Source organism: Leucopleurus acutus (genome assembly GCF_964270905.1).
Source record: "Leucopleurus acutus genome assembly, chromosome: 3".
Taxonomy (NCBI): domain Eukaryota; kingdom Metazoa; phylum Chordata; class Mammalia; order Artiodactyla; family Delphinidae; genus Leucopleurus; species Leucopleurus acutus.
In genome coordinates this window covers 116,908,482-116,931,567 of record NC_139145.1, presented here as the reverse complement: position 1 = coordinate 116,931,567, position 23,086 = coordinate 116,908,482, and the positions used below count along the sequence as shown (strand labels likewise).

At 41.3% G+C, this 23,086-nt stretch overlaps 2 protein-coding genes across 2 annotated transcripts in view; both read left to right on the top strand.

Moving 5' to 3' along the window:
- Positions 1-1,660, top strand: part of POLK (DNA polymerase kappa) — a 61,546-nt gene extending 59,886 nt beyond the window's left edge. The window contains exon 15 of the mRNA XM_082836070.1: positions 207-1,660. Coding sequence (XP_082692196.1) covers positions 207-291 — 85 coding nt within the window. The 3' untranslated portion in view covers positions 292-1,660. The remainder of the gene's footprint in view (positions 1-206) is intronic.
- A 3,522-nt stretch (positions 1,661-5,182) lies between these two features.
- Positions 5,183-23,086, top strand: part of ANKDD1B (ankyrin repeat and death domain containing 1B) — a gene marked incomplete at both ends in the record, with an annotated part of 56,176 nt that continues 38,272 nt past the window's right edge. Inside the window, 4 exon segments of the mRNA XM_082835056.1 lie at positions 5,183-5,331; positions 7,502-7,821; positions 15,201-15,304; positions 18,257-18,354. Coding sequence (XP_082691182.1) covers positions 5,183-5,331; positions 7,502-7,821; positions 15,201-15,304; positions 18,257-18,354 — 671 coding nt within the window.

The window sequence follows — 23,086 nt, the reverse complement described above, 5'->3', positions numbered from 1 at the left end:
AATGAAGCTGGCTATAAAACTGTTATATTTTGAGGTCTGATTTTTAAGAAATGTTAAAATTTGCTTTTAGAAATCATTAAGTAAAAGTTCTAAAATCAATTATTTGCATAAACAATTTTTTAAATCTCTTCGTGCATTTTATTATTTTATGTTTTTTGTTTTGTAGTTCTTCATGCATTTTAATTGCATGTTCTTTTTTATTCCAGGCCAGGACTGATGACAAAGTACTCGGCATCAAAGAAAACAAAACCAAACAGTCCCAGACACACCCTTGATATATTTTTTAAATGAACTTTGAACATTTTATCATTAATTTTTGATTGAAACTTGTTATTTTATAATCAATGAATGTATTCTTCCTCATTCCAGGCTTACAGATTCATTGAGTGAAAGGCAAGTGCAATAAGCCCTCCCCAAATGACATTTCCTTTATATGAATTTGGAATATATACTAATTTACTTCTGTATATTTTTTTGATAACAATGAGAATTCCACTTCCACTATACTTCAATTGGAAATCCGTTCTGTTAGAGACAATTTTAAAATGAGAAGTTAGGAATGGGATCAGGAAGTGATTTCCTTCTTTATTATGTTTTATAGTGAATATAAAAACTTACATTTATAAGGGCTCTCAGAAGTTCAGATAAACCTGCTTTAGCATAAGAATTTTTCAGCACTTAACCACTTTGTTGGCACTGGACTGCTATGTTTGATCTTAGTATCTTCTACAACTTTGTATAATTATATTTTAGCTCCTAGTATCTTCAGATACCTCATGAACATTCATAATTAATACTTATCTTAAGTTCTATGAAGAGTATTAGCTTAGCAGAACTAGCATGAGTGGTTTTGTTACCTTCAGGAAAATAATGTCACAGTATTATTTGCTGTGTTAAAAGAATTTTTGTTTAAAATACGATTATTCATTTGATTTTTTTAATTTAAAATTTCTTTAATGAATAAGCACTTGGTTCACTTTAAAAAAATATTTAGTCTAAGATTCAAGGTAATTATTTTCATATATAAGACTTTTAAATAGCAATATTTCATTTCTTGGCAGTTATATTTGTACTTTACACAAATCTGTAAAAAAGGATAAATTGTACACTCACTTCATTTTTATTATGACCTTCTGGAGAAGAATGTGCAATTCAAAAGATTAAAGTGTGTTAAAACACCTCATTTATCTTAGTTATATTTCTATCATGTCTTCATTAATATTCGCGAAAGAAGACAGCTTAACAGTAGTTAGCTTAAGTAGTTGTTCCAAATATTTTTGTGCTATCAATAGAGGAGTTTTTATCAAAAAAACAATTATTTAATTGAAACATGAAGATGGAACCCATTTTCTATTACTGCTTTAAGGAACTGAATCTTTTGTTCTCATATTTTCGTTTCTTTTCGTATTTTATAGCTCGTTACCTAAATGTATAAAGACAATGTTTTAGGAGTAGCGTAAATTAGGATCTCGCACAACCTTTGGCCAAAGTGGTAATTTGACTTTAAATTACTAGATGGATTAAAATTAGGCTTAATGTTTATTAACATACCAATTTCATGCCTAATATTATTATACGCTATGCTTAATACCTAGTTGTAGAGCTACGCTTCTTGATTGTGTGATTTACTTACATTAATTCTCTACAAAATTAAGTTCAATGAAGCACTGATTTAATGTATTGAAAAGTAGATAGAACCATATTTGTTCTTTTCTATTCTATTTTGTTTCAAGTTCATTTTTATTGTGTTTTCAACATTAGAGTGAATACTAAATTATTTTCACTTAGATGATTCATTTAATTGAATGTTATCATTTAGTAATATTTAATAAAAATTTAAAATGAAATTTTAAATGTTTAATCTTTAGCCAGTAGAAATGGTTTCCTTACTTTCCACTCTTTTCCCACCTCTGTTGCTTTCAGTCTTATTTTCTTTGCCCAGAATTTTCTCCACATCCTTTTCTGTTTTGTCTAATAATCCAACTCATTTTCTTTTTATTATAATTTTGTTTGGGGGCATTAAAAGAAAATACAACAAAACCACAAAGAATAAGCACCTATAATCTTACCTATTTAGAGAGTCAGAATATAGGGAACCACCTGGGAGAACGTATTTGCAACACATATAATTGGCAAAATACTAGTATCCAGTATATATATAATCCAGAGTATATAAATGATTCCTATGAATCATTAAGGAAAAGACAGACAGCCAGTAGAAATTTGGACAAGTCTTTAGATGGCACTTTACATAGAAAAAAATCCAAATGGCCAAGAAACATGAAAACATCCTCAGCCATTTTAGTAATAGGGAAATGAAAAAAAAAAAAAAACCACAAAGAGTTATTGTAATACCTTTCCCAGATTCACAAAATGAAAGGATCCAATGATATTAAGTTTTGGTGATGATATGGAGCAATATGAACTCTTATTTGAAAACAATCTCTTTGGAAGACGGTTTGTCCTTCTTCAGTAACTCTGAAGATGTGCACACTCAACACCCCAGCAACTGCACTCCTAAATACACGCCTTTGCTGGTTATCTTCCATTTGCCCTCCTGATTTTACTCTGTGCCCTCCACCCTGCTTTAAGTTCAGTGAGGCATCATGGCAGCGGGCAGCCACTGCAGTAGGTTTCAGGGAGGAAAGAGGATGAAGTTGTTTATTTATTCCCTCATATAACTTTTTGAAGAATCATGTCAAGCTGGCTAAGTCCCTTGATGAAAGATCACAACTTCTTCATATGTCATTTTCTGCTCTCTCTCCAGGTTCTGATAATCCTTTCCTTGCCCTCACCCCCTCATCCTAGGGGTGGCAACAGAGCCTTGCCCTTACTAGCCCTAAGGTGCTGCCCTATCTTTCGTGGTTTCCCCACACCCTGCCCACACCTTTGTAAATGGTCCCTTTCTTAAAAGTCATCTCAAAATACAATTTTTTTCCTGCCAGAGCCATAACTGATACAATGTCTTGGGAAAACTATTGAACATGTTTTTTAGAAAGCATGTGCAAGAATGCACATAGCAGCACTGTAATAGCCAAAAAGTGGAAATAAACCAAATATTCAGCACTGGTAGAATGGTTAGATTCTACCATTGTATATTCATGTAGATTCAAACAGTAGAATTCTACACAGTGGTGAAAATGAAGGAAATAGCTAATCAGAAGGTGGATGAATATCACAAACATAATGTGGAGCAAAAGAAGCAAATCATAGAAGGATGCCATCGGCATGATTCCATTTATATAGTTCAAAACAGTGTATATTGCTTTAAGGATGTATTCATATGAGATCAAATTATTAAGAGAAGCAAGTATATTATTGTCCCCAAAGTTAGAATAATGACTTTCTCTGTGGGGAGGAAAGGGAATGTGATTGAGAAATGGAACAGGGAGCTGTTGGGATGCTGACAGTCTTCTGTTGTCTTGGGTGGTGACTGCATGGATGTTTATTTTAAAAATATTATTTAAACTGTATGTATGTATTTTATAGATTCTTGTTCATATGTGACCTATATCACGATAAAAAGTAACACAAAAAAAATGGCAGGAACCGCTTTCCTTAGTAAGGTGATGTTCTCCTTCATCTCTGCAGGCTACTAGCTTCAACAGAGAAAAAGTACATTTCTCTCTGCTAGGACTTTGCTGAACACAGCAAGAAAGAGTCATCCCATGACAACATTTTGAGTTTTTCTCCTAATGTTTCCCCTAATGCTACAGCCTCAATCAGCATTTGGTCTGCTCTCCAAAGTCAAATTGCCAAAGTTGACAATTTGGCCAAATATTTTATCATCTCCAAACAAGTCACCAGCTTCCCAACCTGTGATATATATCACCACTCCTCAAAGCCCCTCCCTCAAACATTAAGCCAATTCTGTATATTAGATTTTGTTATTTTCAGCACTGCTTTCTGTATCACTGCTTTCTGTATCACTTCAGAATTTTACTTCAGCTATGAATTACAGAGACCCAATCAGTGTCTTAAAAAAGAAAAAAATCAGTTCTAGTGTTCCCACAAAACACAAATTTCATTGATTAACTTTGGCTCGATAGTTCAAAGATGGGTTCACAGTCTGATTTTCTTGGCCTCACATTGCCAACTTCTGGCCACAAGATGGATGGACTTTTCTATATCCAGCCTTACACATGAGTTCCAGGTAGGAAGATGAGGAAGTAAAAAGGACAAAAGGGCAAGTCTGTCCCATTTTAAAGAGCTTTCTTGGAAGCCCCACATAACAATTTCCACTTCCATCTCATTGACCAAACAGTGTCATGTGGCTTCCCCATATTAAAGGGAACCTGGAAATGTAGTTTTTAGCTGGCTACGTTGCTACACCCAAACAAAATCAGGTTCTGTTAGTAAATTGTGCCTCACCTATTAAAAAATAACTATATAACTTTATTGTCAGATGATGTGTTTGTCTACATTTTTTAAAATCTACATTTAGGACTTCCCTGGTAGTTCAGTGGTTAAGAGTCGTGCTCCCACTGCAGGGAGCACAGGTTCAATCCCTGGTCAGGGAAGATCCTACATGCTGTGCAGCGCAGCCAAAAAAAAAAAAAAAAATCTACATTTAATTAAAAAGTTCAATAAGGTTATGGCTACAAAATCAATGTACAAAATCAGTAGCATTCCTGTACAACAGTAATAACCAATTAGAAAATATAAAAATCTCTTTCATGACAACAATCTATAAGGGACCTAAAGGGGCAGCGGGTTGTGGGGGGGCAGGGCGGGTATCTATCAAAATAGGTGCAAGGGGCTTCCCTGGTGGTGCAGTGGTTGAGAGTCCGCCTGCCGATGCAGGGGACGTGGGTTCGTGCCCCGGTCCGGGAAGATCCCACATGCCGCGAAGCGGCTGGGCCCGTGAGCTATGTCCGCTGAGCCTGCGCGTCCGGAGCCTGTGCTCCGCAACGGGAGAGGCCACAACAGTGAGAGGCCCACGTACCGCAAAAAATAAATAAATAGTGCCTAAACTCTGACCTTCCAACTGATTTCTCAGCTTCTCCTGCTCTAAACCATTTTGTGCATTTTTTGCACATTAGCCATAATGTTTTCATAACGTCACTCGTATTAGAAACAAAACAAAAAAAAGATTTCAAAGCTCTCAACTCTGTCCAGGATCAGTGGGAGCTGAGAAGGGGACTGATTTTCAGTGTATGATGATTTCTATGGTGCAAATAACATGACAGATTTCAAGCTATTGACACGACGTCAACCAGTTCACAAAGTTCCTGAAAATTTAACAGTTGGCTCTTGGGTGCCAGCACAAGCGAGTTCCCAAAAATCAGTGTTCATGGTGCCCACCAAATACTGGCTTGGCATTCGAGCCCGGTCAAGTCACACTGCATAGCTTGCAGTTTCCTGAATTAACCAAGCTACTTCTCCCTTCTGGTGTCGTGCTCAGTTGCTCCCTCTGCCCAGAATGTGCTTCCTGAATGCCCCTTTGCCCTCTCCATACACAGTAACCATACACAGCTATTCATCTTTCAACTCATCCCAAGGACCACCTTCAAGAAAGGCTCTCTGTCCCGTAGGAAAACTGATTAGTCACTCCTTTGTGCTCCTGTTTCTCTTTGAAGACACTGAAACATTCTTTGTTGTGGCTTTGCTGCGGTCTCTCCCTTCTAGGTTGTAGGCTGCTAGAGATGCTGGACTGTCTTTCAATGATCTCTGAATTATAAGTGTGAAGTGTAAAGCCTGGCACTCAGTAGGTGTTAACTATCATTTGTTGACCCATAAATGAATAAATAATGTTTGCCCAAAGACTGGTGTCTATTACTGTCATACTAATTTTTTCTGTAAAGACAGGGTGGCCGACGTAGATGGCTGCACTCAAGCTGGGCCCTAAGGATGGGCATTCTGGAAAGAGAGAATTGTACTGATTGTTCCCTTTATTGGGTAATTGCTTGCTTTATAAATGTTTTATTACTGTGTTCTTTTGGGGTAGCTTGGAAATATTTGGAAAAAGCCTCAAAATATGACTATTAACCTAGGGCTAAAAAAAATGATTTTTGAGGAAATATTCCATTTTGAAAATCACCCCTGGTGCCTGCTGTCTGCTTTTTTTTTTTTTCCATAAGTAATCTCCCCTTTGTTTTTTGGCCATGCCTTGTGGGATGTGACATCTTAGTTCCCCAACCAGCGATTGAACCTGCGCCCCCTGCAGTGGAAGTGTGGAGTCTTAACCACTGGACCACTAGGGAAGTCCCAGTAATGTCCCATTTTGAAAAGCAGTAGTACATTTGAGCATACCTGGTGCTGGTAGGGCTCTAGTGAACATCACAGAGAGGTGGTGTTTATACCCCTGAAGCAAAAGCTGTTTTTTTGTTGAATCATTAAGGGATAATCACTTTTGCTTTGTAATACATAATTGGATTAACAGTTGTTTAAGAAAAATGATATTATGGTGAGTATTGAAAACATGATTCCATTTATTAAATCGTATATTGGACTGCTCCCCTTACAAGTGTGAGGTAATTTATTTTCTAATTATTGCTGTCTACAAAAGGCTCAGGGAGACAGAAGATAATTCAGAGGCAAATAGTTTCACACTTCCTTGTATTCGCGGTCTCTTAAGTTTGTTATGATTTCAAACCCATATATACCTACATATACATATGCCTAGATGTGCATACACCATATATATATGTGGGTATATACATACTACACACACATACACACAACCTCACCTGAACCCATATCTGTTACTGAATTCTGTCTACCCTTGTAGGGCCTGTTGAAAACACCCACTTCTTTGTATTCCTATTGTCAAATCCCCAACAGTTGCCTAATCTCTGGCCTTCCAACTTATTTCTCAGCTTTCATCAGTTTCCTTCCCTTCTCTAAACCACTTTGTGCATTTTTATAGACAATGCTTTCCTAACATCACTCATATCCATCTGTGTGTACCACAAATGTGGGTCAGTTCTGGGGTCAGATCTAGTTCTATTTTATTAGGACTCAATTTTTTTTTCACTTCTAGAATATGCTCAACTTCTAATTTAACTTCTGAACCCATCCACAGGCATGAGATGTGCCATGGTTTTATTTGTAATCCATCAAACAGTGCTTACGTACTAGGGATTCAATGGAGATATCCTGGTTGTCCTTCAATATTCTACTTTTCTTCCATATTATTAGAATTTTAGCTAGGCACACGATTGCCCAGAATAATTTACTATATTTCATCAATTCTTTATTTTATAAACCACTAAGAAAGAAATAAAACCCAAGATGGGGAGTCCAGTAGGTTACCACTGCATTAAAATGGGGTACCAAGGTTTTCCATCTTCAGAGAGGCTATTGAGTCTTACTTTATTCTAGAGAAAATTCTGGAAGCCCATTTAAAAATGATTCAATACTTAAGTTCCGATAGTGTTGGTTATCAAGCAAACCTCGACACTTCTCCCAACTGTACGAAGAACGGCCTAAGTGTGCGCCGGTAGTTTTCTCAGAACGTTTTGCCTCGCGTGAACCCAGCCAAATCACGCCACACCTGAAGGCAGCTCCGCCCGGCCAGGGCTGGAGACCCGGGGCGAGCCGCCATTAGAAGCGCCCGCAGCCGAGAGCGGCCCCGGGGGGCGGCCCCGGGGGTGAGCGGCCACGGGGGCCTGAGGGCCTCGGGGTCGGACACGGAGCCGGTTCGGCGCGCCCCGCGGCGCAGGGAAGCGGCAAGGGGGCTGCTGCTCGGCGAGGCTGCGGCCGGCAAGGGGTTGCGGGAGGACCTGAGGGGCGCGGCGGCCCGGCCCTGGAGAGGCCTGGCGCGGATCCCGAAGCAAGAGCGTCCGCGGCGCGAGGAGGCGGCGACCGAGCACGAGTTCCGTGAGTCTGGGAACAAGGCCTGGAGACGCCGGCGCTGGCGGCGCCGCGCGGGCGCGGGGAGCTGGTTGAGCAGTGTGGGTGCAGCGCTCAGGCCGCGGCGGGAAGTGACCCGAGCGCATCCTCATCCCTGCGCCCTCGGAGGGCTAGTTTTCAGCTTTGGGATCCACCCCCACTGAAGTTTTGGCTCACACTTCTCAGGACGTTTTTTTCCGGTTAACCCTGCGCTGTGGGTGGAAGGAAAGTGTTACCCTTTCAAATTAAGGAAAAGAATTTTTCAAGAAATGATTAAGCCCTTTTACAAATAAGGAAAGAGGGTTTTTTTGTTTGTTTTGTTTTTTTGCGGTACGCGGGCCTCTCACTGTTGTCTCGCCCGTTGCGGAGCACAGGCTCCGGACGCGCAGGCTCAGCGGCCATGGCTCACGGGCCCAGCCGCTTCGCGGCATGTGGGATCTTCCCAGACCGGGGCACGAACCCGCGTACCCTGCCTTGGCAGGCGGACTCTCAACCACTGCGCCACCAGGGAAGCCCTTATAAATTTATTTATTTTTGGCTGCGTTGGGTCTTTGTTGCTGCACGCGGGCTTTCTCTAGTTGCGGAGAGCGGGGGCTACTCTTCGTTGCGGTGAATGCGGGCTTCTCATTGCGGTGGCTTCTCGTTGCGGGCTTTAGGCGCGCGGGCTTCTGTAGTTGTGGGTCACGGGCTCTAGAGCGCAGGCTCAGCAGCTGTGGCGCACGCGCTTAGTTGCTCCGCAGCATGTGGGATCTTCCCGGACCAGGGCTCGAACCCATGTCCCCTGCGTTGGCAGGCAGGTTCTTAACCAGTGTGCCATGCAGGAAGCCCGATGTTGAATTTTTTTAAATGCTTCTTCTAAATCAATTTAAATGATCATGTAGTTTTTCTTTTTTAGACCACTAATATAGTAGATTACATTGATTTTCAAATATGGAACCAGTTTTGCATTGTCAGGATAAACCCCACATGGTTATGGTGTATTATACTTTTTATATATGACTGGATTTGACTTGATAATGTTTGAGGAGTTTTGAATCTGTGTTGTTGAGGGATATTTGTTTATAGTTTTCTGTTCTTGTAATGTCTTTGGTTTTAGAATCAAGGAAATGCTGATCTCGTAAGATGTGTTGGGAAGTGTTTCCTCCTCTTCTGTTTTCTGGAAGAGATGGTATAGACTTGATGTTATCCTTTAAATATTTGGTAGAATTCACCAGTGAAACTATCTGGGTATGGGGATTTCTTTTTTGGAATTTTTAAAACTACAAAGCCCATTTCTTTAATAGTTATGGGATTATTCCAGTTATCTGTGTAATCTTGAGCGAATATTGGTAGTTTGTGGTTTTTGAGGAGTTGTTTCATTTCATCTAAGTTGTTGAATTTATGTGCATGGAGTTGTTCATAGTATTCTCTTTTTCATCTTTTAATGTCTGTGGAGACTGTAGTGCTCTGCTCTCTTTCATTCCTTACATTGGTAACATGTGTCTTCCCTCTTTTTTCTTAGTCTTGCTAGAGGTTTATTGATTTTATTGACGTCTTCAAAGAACCAGCTTTTGTTTTTATTGATTTTTCTCTGTTTTTCTGTTTTCAGTTTCATTGATTACTGCTTTTACCTTTGTTGTTTTTCGTCTGTCTGCTTGATTTAGGTTTATTTTGCTCTTCATTTTTTACTTTCTCAAGGTAGGAGCTTAGATTATTGACTTGAAGCCTTTCTTCTTTTCTGATAATTTAATCCTATAAGCTTTAGCTGCATTCCACACATTTTGATATATTTTATTTTTATTTTCATTCAGTTCAAAATATTTTCTAATTTCTCTTGAGACTTCCTCTTTGATCCATGGTCCAGATTTTTTTTTTTTTTTTTTCAAAAATTGGAAGTTCTCATAGTACTGAGCCTATATTCCCTCCTGGCAGTATTCTTCTGGAAGTGATTGTGGTTACCCAACCCTTCCATCCAACCATTGAACAAATATTTATTGAACATCTACTAGCACTAGGCACTGGGATTACTTCAGCTTCCCCATGGATGTGTATTCAGGTGAAGGAAGCAGACAGTGAACAAGTATATATGTATTAAATGTCAAATAATATCAAATGATATGAAGAAAGAAAGGAGTAGGGCATAGGGGTAGAGAATGACAGGGGAAAGAGGATTGGGTGGTCAGGCGTGGTTTTTCAGAGGTGGTACCATTTGAGGTACCACCTGAATGACATGAAAGAGGAAGTCTGGACTTGTTTTTCTAGCTCAGCATGGCCCCCTCCTGTTCTGACCCTCTTTCCTCAAACTTGCTCTGCTACTGAAGGCATGGAGTGTTGTACCCCTAAAAGTTTAAGTGAATGATACAGCTCTGTGTAACCTGTTTTTTTTTTCTTAAAGTATGTCTCCTACACTAACCTAGATCTTTACCGCTACCAGTACCCTGCTACATCTTTTTTTTTAAATTTATTTAATTAATTTTGGCTGTGTTGGGTCTTCGTTTCTGTGCAAGGGCTTTCTCTAGTTGCGGCAAGCGGGGGCCACTCTTCATCGCGGCGCATGGGCCTCTCACTGTCACGGCCTCTCTTGTTGCGGAGCACAGGCTGCAGACGCGCAGGCTCAGCAGTTGGGGCTCACGGGCCCAGTTGCTCCGCAGCATATGGGATCCTCCCAGACCAGGGCTCGAACCCATGTCCCTTGCACCGCAGGCAGATTCTCAACCACTGCGCCACCAGGGAAGCCCTAACCTGTTGTTTTTGACTGAACATTTAACCTTTACTTGATTTTATCTGTTACATTTTTAACGCATATATATTAAAGTACTCTTCTAAATATTATTTAGTAAATTGATATGTTTATGATTTTGTCTGGGCCATTTTCTCGACTCTGTCACTTATTACCCAGAAGGTAGACGGTGGTGTGTTGGTAAGGGTCTAACTACCAACTCTCTGGGAGAAAAAGTTCTGATTTGTAGTGTTTTCCAATTTCCTTTGTGTAATGCTTCCACTGTGACTGATTTCAAGCTACAATGTGATGTCACTGAACACAGAGTTGAGAAGAGTTACACACAGTTGGTTCTTATTAGCCTGTGCAAGCTGGCTCCTTCACACCACTGAAGGAAGGTTTTATAATCTGTTTTACAGGTTGGGATATTAAAATTCAGAATTGTTACAGGGTTACACAATTAGTAAGCCGTGGGCCAGTCAGTGAACATTTTAAGCCCCTAGATATTCTGATGTAATTGGCTTGGACCAGGAGTTTTCTATGGTGTTTTTTTTTGTTTGTTTGTTTGTTTTTGCTGTACGCGGGCCTCTCACTGTTGTGACCTCTCCCATTGTGGAGCACAGGCTCACAGGCTCCGGACACGCAAGCTCAGTGGCCATGGCTCACGGGCCCAGCTGCTTCGCGGCACGTGGGATCTTCCCGGACCAGGGCACGAACCCGTGTCCCCTGCATCGGCAGGCGGACTCTCAACCACTGCATCACCAGGGAAGCCCTATGGTGCTTTTTAATTGTCTTAGAAACTTCCTTAAAATTAAATTTTTAAAAATATTTATTTATTTATGGCTGCGTTGGGTCTTAGTTGTGGCGTACAGGCTTCTCTCTAGTTGTGGCACGTGGGCATCTCTCTAGTTATGGCACGCAAGCTCCAGAGTGCGTGGGCTCGGTAGTTGCGGCACAGCGTGTGGGATCTTAGGTCCCCAACCAGGGATTGAACCCGCATCCCCTGCACTGGAAGGCGGTTTCTTAACCACTGGACCACCAGGGAAGTCCCTTAATTTTCCTTATTGATATGGTAGAAAAGGGGCAAGATACTCAACTTCAGGGACAGACTAGAATCCATGTGTCATATTTCCGGGCACAGTAAGGTCTTGACTTGCTATTTCAGGGATATACCAAAGAGGGATAAGGACCTGGAAATAGAACTCCCCTCCCATTGGATTAATACACTGGGGCAAGGAGCTGTGGCCAGGCTGTGTACGAACCAGGAGAAGGAGCTGAGAGGAGTCCGGCCTAACCAGCGGAATGTGTTAGCTAAAGCATGTGGCCAGTGGGCAGTTTGGCCCTCTACTTCAGCAGTACACTCCCATACTGACACCCTGGACACATGCAGTGACTGGAAGCTTGGGCTTTGAATTCAGGCTGCCTAGGACAATTCTATCATTTATTATCTTTAAGGCATGAGCAAGTGGTTTAACTTTTCTAAGCCTCAGTTTCCTCATCTGTAAGATGGGGGTAATAATGTCTGTTCCATCAGGTTGTTAGTTTTATAAAAACCCTAGTTTTATAAAAACCCAACATTTGGAGATCGAGCAGAGGAGGAAGAACCAGTGAAAGAGACTGGAAAGCAACAAGTGGTCTAACAGAAGCCTGGAGGAAAACGTGTTAGAAGGAGAATGTGGTCCTCTGTGTCAGATCTGCCGGGAGTTCAGTGCACATGACAGAGAAGTGATGACTGGATTTTAGCAAGATGGAGTGACCCTGATAAGAGCAGTTTTGGTGGAGCAATAGGCATGATGTCTGATTAGCATAGGTTGAGATGAGATGGTGAGATGAGTGCATGGAGACAGCATTATAGAACATCATTATAGAACACTTCTAAGAAGTTTGAGGGTAATGGGAAATTGAGAAGTGGAATGGCAGTTGGAAAGGAATGTGAAGTTAAGGGATTTTTTTACACAAGAGGTATTATAGCACCTCTGTATATGTTGAAGGGAACAGTCCACTGGAGAGACATTAAATGATGCAGAGGAGAAAGAGGATAATTTCCAGGAGACAGATGAAATAATTGAAAAGATGAGAAGGGATGGGATCTAGATCCCAAGTGGAGAGGTTGGCCTTGGGAAGGCACAGGGATGCTTCATTGATTGTAACAGTAATAAAAACAGAGAGTGTGGGTATAAATGAAGGTGGGTAGATTGGTTGACTTTTAGCTGTCCAGGTATAGAAATGGAGCAGATAGCAGTTGGGTTTAATCTCAGAATTTGGATTCTGCCAACTAGTCGGATGAAGGAGGCGAGTGGTGAGGGAGGTAAATGTGTTTGCACGGAAGTGGTTCAAAGATGAACCATAGGATCTATACTGGGTGAGGAGGGAAGTAAGGGCCTAAGGGATGGATAATATAAAAAGACGGTGAGAAGAGTGGAATGGAGGACTTGATGAGGTCGCAAAATTTCTGGACTGGGAAAACTAGAGCAGTTGAGCTGAATGGATGAGTCCATGGTCAGAGAATGGGATTCTTGAAGATGTCAGAGGTAGTGTAGTTATTGTTGCAGGAAGGAGAGTAGGGCACGGGAGGATGTTCACATCCCAGGTCACGTCCGAGTCCCTGGGACGGCTGCCAAGTGTGGGTTCTTGGCTTTGCGCAGGAAAGAATTCAAGAGCGAGCCATAGTAAAGTGAAAGAAGGTTTATTCAGGGAGATGCACACTCCATAGACAGAGTGTGGGGCATCTTGGAAGGCAAGAGGCACCAGGGTGTGGGCTTGTCCGTTTTTATAGGGATGGGTAATTTCATAGGCTAATGAGTGGGAGGAGTATTCCAGCTATTTTGGGGAAGGGGTGGGGATTTCCAGGAATTGGGCCACCACCCACTTTTTGACCTTTATGGTCGGCCTTGGAACTGCCAAGGCACCTGTGTGTGTCTTATTTAGCGGTGCTGATGTGTTACGATGAGCTGAGCATATACTGAGGCTCAAGGTCTAGTGGAAGTCAACTCATCTGACATCTTGGACCTATTTGGTTCTAATCAGTTTATGTCTTGTCCTCAGGCTATGTTATTCTTTTAGAGATTGTGCCCTGCCCCCTTCCTGTCTCATTATGATGTAGTGATGATAGTCATGTCAAGAGTATGACTCTGAAATTAGGTGGCTGAGGTCAGGTGGAGGAAAAGATTATTGGAGGTGAGGGGGCTAGGGAACTGAGAGACCAAGGTGTTGGATTAATCATCTGCCTGGATGTTGAAGTTACTTAGAGTGGTAGCAAGAGTAGCAGTATTGGGCTGGCCAAAAAGTTCATTTGGATTTTTCCATACGATGGCATGGAAAAACCCAAATGAACTTTTTGGCCAACCCAATGGGAAGAGCCAAGCGATAGAATGAATGTGTATGTCTCCCAGGAAGATACTCCCTGGTCTTTGACTGGACTTGGAAGCATGATGAAAAGTCCTTGGCAGATGCTAGGGAAACTACTCAACAATACATCTATAGGGACTTCCGTGGTGGCACAGTGGTTAAGAATCCGCCTGCCAATGCAGGGTACACGGGTTCGAGCCCTGGTCCGGGAAGATCCCACATGCTGCGGAGCAACTAAGCCCGTGCACCACAGCTACTGAGCCTGCACTCTAGAGCCAGCAAGCCACAACTACTGAGCCAGCAAGCCACAACTACTGAAGCCTGCATGCCTAGAACCCGTGCTCTGCAACAAGAGAAGACAACGCAATGAGAAGCCCACACACTGCAACGAAGAGTAGCCCCCTCTCGCCATAACTAGAGAAAAGCCTGCACGCAGCAACAAAGACCCAATGCAGCCAAAAAAAAAAAAAATCTATAAAACCTCTCTTAGGTCCTTTCTTTTTGGAGATGGTCAATTGCTGATTTCACATCATCCCAACTCTGAGTTTATTCCCCAATGTTGTGATTGTCCTCTGAGAGCTTTCCAGCTCCTTTACAATTACAAAAGAGCAATAACAAACCAACAACAAACAAACAAACAAACAACTCAGTAAATCCTGGAATCTCCTCTAGGCTATTTAATAAAACCTGCCATCTGAATATGTATTTGTGTGTGACATATAATGTTCATAGTGTATAGTAATGTTAATGTTTATAGTTAAAAGTGTGAATCCACTTTTATCTCCTTTCATATAAATGAGAATAAAACAGGTTCATCTCTTTTAGCCTTCGTTCATGTATATTTATATGATGTGCTGCATTTTAAGGTTCTGTTTCTGCAGGTCTGGCATCTGCAAAGGGTTCTGCAGACAACAGTTTTATCTCTATAAGCTTGCATGGAGTATTTGGGCTCCTCCCTGAGTAATCTTGTACAAACGTCTTATAAACAACACCCCCTGAGAAGTCAATGGCCACCCTCTGACCTCCTAGAGCTAGATACTGCATTGCTGACTTCAGGGTGGTCCTTTGGAATAATGTTTTGCTTGGGACCAGGAAGATTTTTAAGGCCGTGAAAACACTTGCAGCATGAGGAGAACGTGGAATCTTGATAATACAGCTTTATGAAATACTGAAGCAAAGTTCCCACGTCCAGAATAGCAGAATGCGAAAGGCTCAAGGCTGCTGTTTCAAGTTTTTAGTTCCAAGGTTTGCCACACGAGGTTTGCTTTCTCTTCAGCCCTCTTAAATTCCCTGTCATGCTTGCTTGCTTGCTTGCTTTTAGTGCTGCCAAATGAGAGAAGCTTCCAGAATGCTGCTAAAAGCAATAATTTGGAGCTTATGGAGAAGCTGTTTGAAAAGAAGGTTAACATGAATGCTGTGAACAATGTGAGTAGAAATCACAGATGTGACAAGTGACAGTGGTGTGGGTTTACACAGTCCAACTGAAATAAAAATAAAAGTGATTCTGCTAAATGAGATGAGGGAGAGCTCTGTTGCTGGCAATTCCATAATGTTTAAGCTAAAGGTGGAATCAAGTAGTGGAAGAGGCTCTGCGTGTTTTAACTGATCTATTCCAAGGGGAAGCATCCAGGGTCTTTATGTGCAGCTGTACTAAGTCTGTGGGTGGACAGTGAAGCCAACTGTCAAGGTTATGGGCCTGGACTTGGTCCTGGATCATAGCCTGTGGATCACTTTGGCCTCAAACGTTCTGGAAAGGCAGAACATCTTTTGCTACACGGTTCATCACTGTTTTCTCGCCAGTGATGTCCTTTATGGTTGGGGCCTTCCAAATTTAAAATCCAGTGGAGAGTATGGGTTTGCATTTTATTGCTTCTGAAATATAGTTCATCTGCATGTTGGGCAGTGAGGCCTCTTCTGAAACCTGGCTCTCACTTGTTCTTCAAGTGCCTGGGTTTAGGGGAGAGGTCCCACTGACAGACATGGATTTCCTACTGCTTGCTTCTGTGGGGATTTCCTGACAGCCCCACCAGGCAGGGTTTATCAAAGTGAACAGACTGGGGGCTGTGTCAATTGTTTAGGACAATTTGTGGGGATGGCAGAGGTGGATGTAATGCAAATGAAGCATAAACTTTAAGACACCTGCTTGCACAGACTCCTTCCAAGGCACTGGGAGGACTCTAGCAGTGTGTTCCATTGTTATATGATTTTGTAAAATCTGAAAAAGTAAGAAATTTTAACTGTAATCCGTTAAGCTTTCTGACTCTGGCTTTAAAGAGGGCTCCCAAAGAGTGTAAACTTGACGTTCCACAAAACCTGGATCTATCCCAGGCAATGAGGTCATAGAAACTGAGGTCATGCATCATGTGCAGTGGAAGGGTGTTTAACAGTTGTGCATGTGTGTGTGTGAGGGGATCTGTGTTTATGTGTATGTGGGAGTTTATGTGTCTGTGTATATTGTGTATGTGTACATGTGTATGTCTGATGTATTACCTGTGTATACCATATTCATTGTCCACAGACATCCTAGAGAGAGTAGAAAAATAGCAAATTTTTACAGCATAACAATTTTAGGAACAAAAAAAAAAAGGAAGGGAATCAAGAAAGGAAGGGAGCAAAAATTAAAGAAATAAGCAAGGATCTTTTAAGGTAATATCTAGATTAATTGTTGAATAAGTAAAGCAATAATCATTTTTCCAAGCAGCAGGAAATAGATTCTCCAGTGTACTTTTATAACCATTTGAAAATTTTTTCCATATAACTTTCTGATATTTTAAACCATATTTTTATATTAAAGTACTTAGAGAGATAGTACACTTAAACTTACAGTCAGTGTAGCAAGTTATTGTAAACTCCTGATGAATTATATTATGCTTTCTAATGACATCTCTTTTAGTCCTGTTTACAGCAAATTGTTGACATGGTTACTTGTAGAGTTCCTTAAAATCTGTGATGACAGAAATGAAAAAACATGGAAGTGGTTTTTTTTTTTTTAATTTTTTTTTTTTTTTTTTTTGCGGTACGCAGGCCTCTCACTGTTGTGTCCTCTCCCGTTGCGGAGCACAGGCTCCGGACACGCAGGCTCAGCGGCCGTGGCTCACGGGCCCAGCCTCTCCGCGGCATGTGGGATCTTCCCGGACCGGGGCACGAACCCGTGTCCCCTGCATCGGCAGGCGGACTCTCAACCACTGCGCCACCAGGGAAGCCCGGAAGTGGTTTTACTGAATTATCTTGGATGGTATTTTGATTTGCATCCTTATTCACGAATAAAGTTAAAGGGGAGTTTATAAGCCCAAATTTGACATACTAGGACGTAGCTCTAGACTGCAGAAAATAGCAAGGGTAACTCAAATTTAGTTTATCACCAATTTAGCTACCAAGGAAATCAGATTAAACAGTTCTCAATTTTTGCAATAAATTATTTATGAGAAACAAAGGATAGTAAATTCTTTGGAAGCAAGATCAGTATCTAGAATGTGGGAACTATGACGTGTTTTAGTTACAAGCAAAACATCCATTGTCTGAAGCATGTCAGACTGTCTCTAGAAATCCTGGGAGCACCAAGTTGGCTTTTCTTTGAAGCACAAGATATTTATAGCTTTCTTTCTCTCTGTGTGTCTTTTCTTCCTCCCTCCTTCCTCCTCCCCTCCCCTCCCCTCCCCTCCCCTCCTACCTCCCTCTCCCTCTCTCTTCCTTCCTTCCTTCCTTCCTTCCTTCCGTCTCTTTCTTGATTTGTTTGCTTCAGTAAAATTTACAGTCCAAAAATTACAGAGGAAAGAACCATATATGGATTGAACTTCTAGGAAGATTTTTTGTTATGTATTATCAACATGTCCTACCATTATTAATGATTGCATACCAGAGAAATACAGCTTTTACTCTCTAGTTGAAATCCATACAATCAGTCATAGTTTACGCAGTGGATTTCAGCTTGAGGCATATCCTCCAGTTGATTGCTGCATTCTCTATTATCTAACAGTAGAGAAATGCAAGATTATGCTGGATACAGTTCTCACTACTTTCAAAGGCTAGGCAAATAGTAGATAAATAATCAAAACACAAGCACCTGATAGAAAATTATGGCCGTTCAAGAACCAGGAATCTTGGACTTCCCTGGTGGCGCAGTGGTTGAGAGTTCGCCTGCCAATGCAGGGGACGCGGGTTCGTGCCCCGGTCCGGGAAGATCCCACATGCCGCAGAGAGGCTGGGCCCGTGAGCCGTGGCCGCTGAGCCTGAGTGTCCGGAGCCTGTGCTCCGCAACGGGAGAGGCCACAACAGTGAGAGGCCCGCGTACCGCAAAAAAAAAAAAAAAAGAACCAGGAATCTTAAGAAGGCTAAATAACAATCAGATGACTGAAAACACTAATTGTGTTTCCTCAGATGAACCGCACAGCCCTGCCTTTTGCAGTGGGGACAGGTCATTTGTCTGCGGTGGATTTCTTGCTGAATCACAAGGCCAGGGGGGTGTTGCTGGTGAGGTAACCTCGTCTTCGTTGGGGAGAATGGATCGGAGCATAACCAACGTAAGGGGAAAATCTGGCCGCTTGGGTTATCTTTTCTGCACCTACACACAAAATATTTCCATTGGCAGTGTTCATTTTGGAAAGATCTATTTAGAGAATACGCATATTATGTGCTTTTTGTATTTGATAGTCACCAATTGTTTACCCACTACCTATAGGATTTACGCTTTTACTTATTTTCCCATATTGACCTTATGGCCAGTAGCATCCATTTGTAAGAATAAAATGGTTGCCTAGAGTGTAACTGGGGGCATAGAAGACAGAAGCTAACTGGACTCAGGGACATTAAATCTGGAATTTTCCCTGTGAACTCTGATAAATAAATAAGGCGTATTAAACACATACTGTGTACCAGGCACCAGTCTCAGGACTTTGATATTTAGTGCCCCCAGCCTTGTGAGAAAAGTATTGCTATAATGTCCAATTTACAGATGAGGGGCCTGAGACAAAGAGAGGTTAAGTATCTTGCCCCCAAAATTACATCTAAGAAGGAGTGGAGGCAGGATTTGAACCTGGCTTATCTGATTCCAGAGACCATGGCCTTAGCCACATATCACCTTGATGATTTATCTGCCTAGACATCAAAATCCACCCTAAAGATTTTCCACGTGCTTTTCCCAACTTCGTTTAATACTTTACCATGGAACAAGGAAACCAGTTAGGCTGGAGAGACCCAACATCATGTTTATCATCTCCAGTTGCAAAAGTAGGTGATAACCTTGGCTTTTAGTTAATCCAATGGATGATAGTTCTTGATTCTTAGTTAATCCAATGGGCCATGTTTTTTAAAGTTAAACTATTCAAACAATTCTTAAAGAGCTATTCTATTTTTTCCCTGGACTGACTCTTTGGAGGGTAAGACTCAGCATTGCTTTACCTTCATGTCTCACAGGGTTAGGTTTAGTATGTGCTTGGTAAATCATTGGAAGATGAATAAATGAAATCAGTTCAAACCAATTGGTCATCTTATTGGTTATCTTATTGGTTTTGTCGGCACTCATAGACATGGCCTAGACTTCATAATGATGAGAGTTTCTCTTTGTTTCACCAGAGGGACACATCCCTCTCTGTCTAATTATTGCTCTAGTATTGGTAGGCAAGTGAATTGATAAACAACAGAATCAGAATGAAGAAAAACCCCTTTTAAAAAATTGGCACTGCAGGACTTCCCTGGTGGCTTAGTGGTTAAGAATCTGCCTGCCAATGCAAGGGACACAGGTTCGAGCCCTGGGCTGGGAAGATCCCACATGCCGTGGAGCAACTAAGCCATGCGCCACAACTACTGAGCCTGAGCTCTAGAGCTAGAGCCCGCAAGCCACAACTACTGAGCCCACGTGCCACAAGTACTGAAGCCTGTGCACCTAGAGCCTGTGCTCCGCAACAAGAGAAGCCACGATAACGAGAAGGCTGCGCACCGCAATGAAGAGTAGCCCCCACTCACCTCAACTAGAGAAAGCCCGCGCACAGCAACGAAGACCCAACATGGCCAAAGATAAATATAAATAAATAAATAAAATTTTAAAAAAAACTTTAAAAAAATTGGCACTGCAAGCACTCCAACTTAATGAGTGTAATAGGTTGTATTACAGTTATAATACTTAAGGAACATGTTGTTTAGGTCTGAAAATTATCATTTGATTATTTTTTCATGTTATTTAGCCTGCAAAAGATGTTTTGGTAATAGACATGATTGCCAAGAGTCTAGTTTTATTTTAACATTGAAACCCAGATACAATAACTTTTTATTTTACTTTAATTTTTAAATTAACATACTGTTCATTAACTTTCTTCTTGGCATACAGCTTTATGAATTTTAACACATGTATAAATTCATGTAACCACTATCACAATCAAAATACAGAACAGTTGCATCATCCAGAAAAATCCCGTATGCTGCCTCTTTGTAGTGAAAACCTCTTTGTAGTCAAACCCTGGCAACCACTGACTGATCTTTTCTCCACCTCTATAATTTTGCCTTTTTGAGAGTGCCATATAAATGATACCATATAGTATGTAACCTTTTGACACTGGCTTTTTTCACTCAGCAAAATTTCTCTGAGGTTCATGTGTTGCATGTATCAATAATTCCTCCCTTTTTATTGCTGAATAGTATTCCAGTGTATAGATATACCACAGTTTATTATATCCATTCACCAGTTGAAGGACATTAGAGTTGCTTCCAGTTTTTGACTATAACAAGTAAAGCTGCTGTAAACATTCGTGTACAGGTATTTGTGTAAGCATAAGTTTTCATTTCTCTAATGTAAATACCTAGAGAAGTGAGATTACTGGGGCATATAGTGAGCTATATACAAGAAGCCACTAGACTTTCTTAGAGGGGCTGCACCATTTTCATTCCCACCAGCAATGTACTAGGTTTCCATTTGTTCCACATCCTCATCAGCACTTGGTATTGTTATTTTTCTCCCTTAATTTTAGCCATTCTAATAGGTTTGTATTGGCATCTCATTGTGGTTTCATTTGCATTTCTTTAATAGCTAATTGTTATTAAATCATATTTTCTTGTGTTATTTACCATTTGTATATCTTCTTTGGTGATATGTCTGTTCAGATCTTTTGAACATTAAAAAAAATTGATTATGTTGGTTTTTTTACGTTAATTTTATTTGATCTTTGCAACAACCCTGTGTGCTTCGTACTATTCTTTAAAAAATATTTATTTACTTATTTATTTATTTTTGGCTGTGGTGGGTCTCAGGTGCGGCACGCAGGCTCTTTGTTGCAGCGTGCGGGCTTGTCTCTAGTTGTGGCACATGGGATCCAGAGTGTGAGGTCTCTCTAGTTGTGGCGCACGGGTTCCATAGCATGTGGGCTCTGTAGTTGCAGCATGCAGACTCCCTCGTTGTGGCACGCAGGCTCAGTAGTTGCAGCGCACAGGCTTAGTTGCCCCATGGCATGTGGGATTTTAGTTCCCCCACCAAGGATCGAACCCGTGTCCCCTGCATTGGAAGGCAGATTCTTAACCACTAGACCACCAGGAAAGTCCCTGTTTTAATTGTTGAGTTTTGAGAGTTCATTATATATTCTGGATCCAAGTCCTTTGTTAGATATGTGATGTGCAAATATTTTTTCACCCTCTGCAGCTTATCTTTTTAGTGTTTTTCATAGAGCAGAAGTTTTTAATTTTGATGAAATTCAATTCACTTGTATTTAAAAAATGAATCTAGCTATTGGTATTATATCTAAGAATGATTTGCCTAACTTAAGGTTATGAAGATTTCTCATATTTTTCTTCTAAAACTTTTATAGCCTTGTGTTTTACATTTAGATTTATCATCCGTTTTGAGTTAATTTAAGTATAAAGTTATAAGGAATCTGGTATATGGATGACCGATTTCTTCAACACCATTTGACACCAATGTCACCAGTTTTTAACACTTTTGTAGTGCTGTTTGGACCTGTGCGCTATCCATGAGCCAGTCTGAGACCTGGGCAGTGGTCTACCGATAGTTCAGTTCCCCAAGCTTTTGTCACACTGTTTAGGGTCAGGAACATGTACAGGTCCGGGGGGAGGCCAGTAGTACATACACAACTTTATGGGGTTGCTTTCTTGAACTCCCACCTCTCCAAGATCATCTCCCCTACATTCTCCACCTACAGGGCCCTTCTCCACCTTTTCCTGGTCTTCTGACTAGAAAGCCAAGGGTGTAGTATCCCAGCTCTGCTGTGTACTTCCCACAATTATGTCTGCCTCTGGGACTAAGAGAGGAAAAAAATCCCCTTTTCCCCCCTCCCCCACCCGCATCCTCCTCTTCTGACCACAGTTCCTCAGGTCAGAGAGAAGGATTCCCTCTGTCACTGCTTGCCCAGTCACTGCTCCTACCCCTTCTACTGTGGGGTTGCAACTTTGGGAGTGAGGCTTGCCTGGGGCGGAACCAGAAGAGAAAACAAAACAAAATTAGGATTTCCCCCACCTTCTCTGCCCTGTAGGGGCCCCCTTCCACTTCTTAGACCAGAATGGGAAGCTCCTCTTGGAGCTGTTTCTGTCCGGGCCAGTGATTTGTACTGCTTTGAGTCCCAGCTGGAAGGTATGGAAGAGAAAACAAAAAGATCAGGAAACCCTGATTGTTTGTATTTTGAGTTCTGGTTTTCTTCCTCAATCTACCTGCTGTCATTTACTCCTCAGAGTCCTCAAATAGCTGTTCCAAACGTCTGTCCAGAGATTTTAGTAGCATTTGTTGGGAGAGACAGAGTGGAGTGTACTTATACCATCTTAAACAGGACCATAGCCCTAAACCTTTGACATACTATGAAAGTGGAGAGAATTGTACAGTAAACACTGGTGTATCCATTGCCCAGGTTCAATAGCATCTTTTCTTTTAAACAGCATGTCTGAGGATTGCCATGTGTCTAATGTATTAAACACACTACTCGTTTATGTCAGAGTGTAAGTCAGTTGTACCCAAAATGTTGGAGAGAGGTTTTACCACTTCGTTCTCTCTGAGGTTTTTCCGAACATATATTTGTATTACCCTGTATTTAAAGCATGACTCTGGCTAGCATCAGCCTCTTGTAACTTTGCCTTGGGGCACTGAAATGCTGTCAGGTGGGAAATAGCATCATTCCTGATGTACCTCTGTACTCTGCCTTGAAAGATTCATTAAGTTAAGTATTTCTGTAACTAAATCAATTATTCACAGTGGCATTAGAGCATAACTAATAAAAT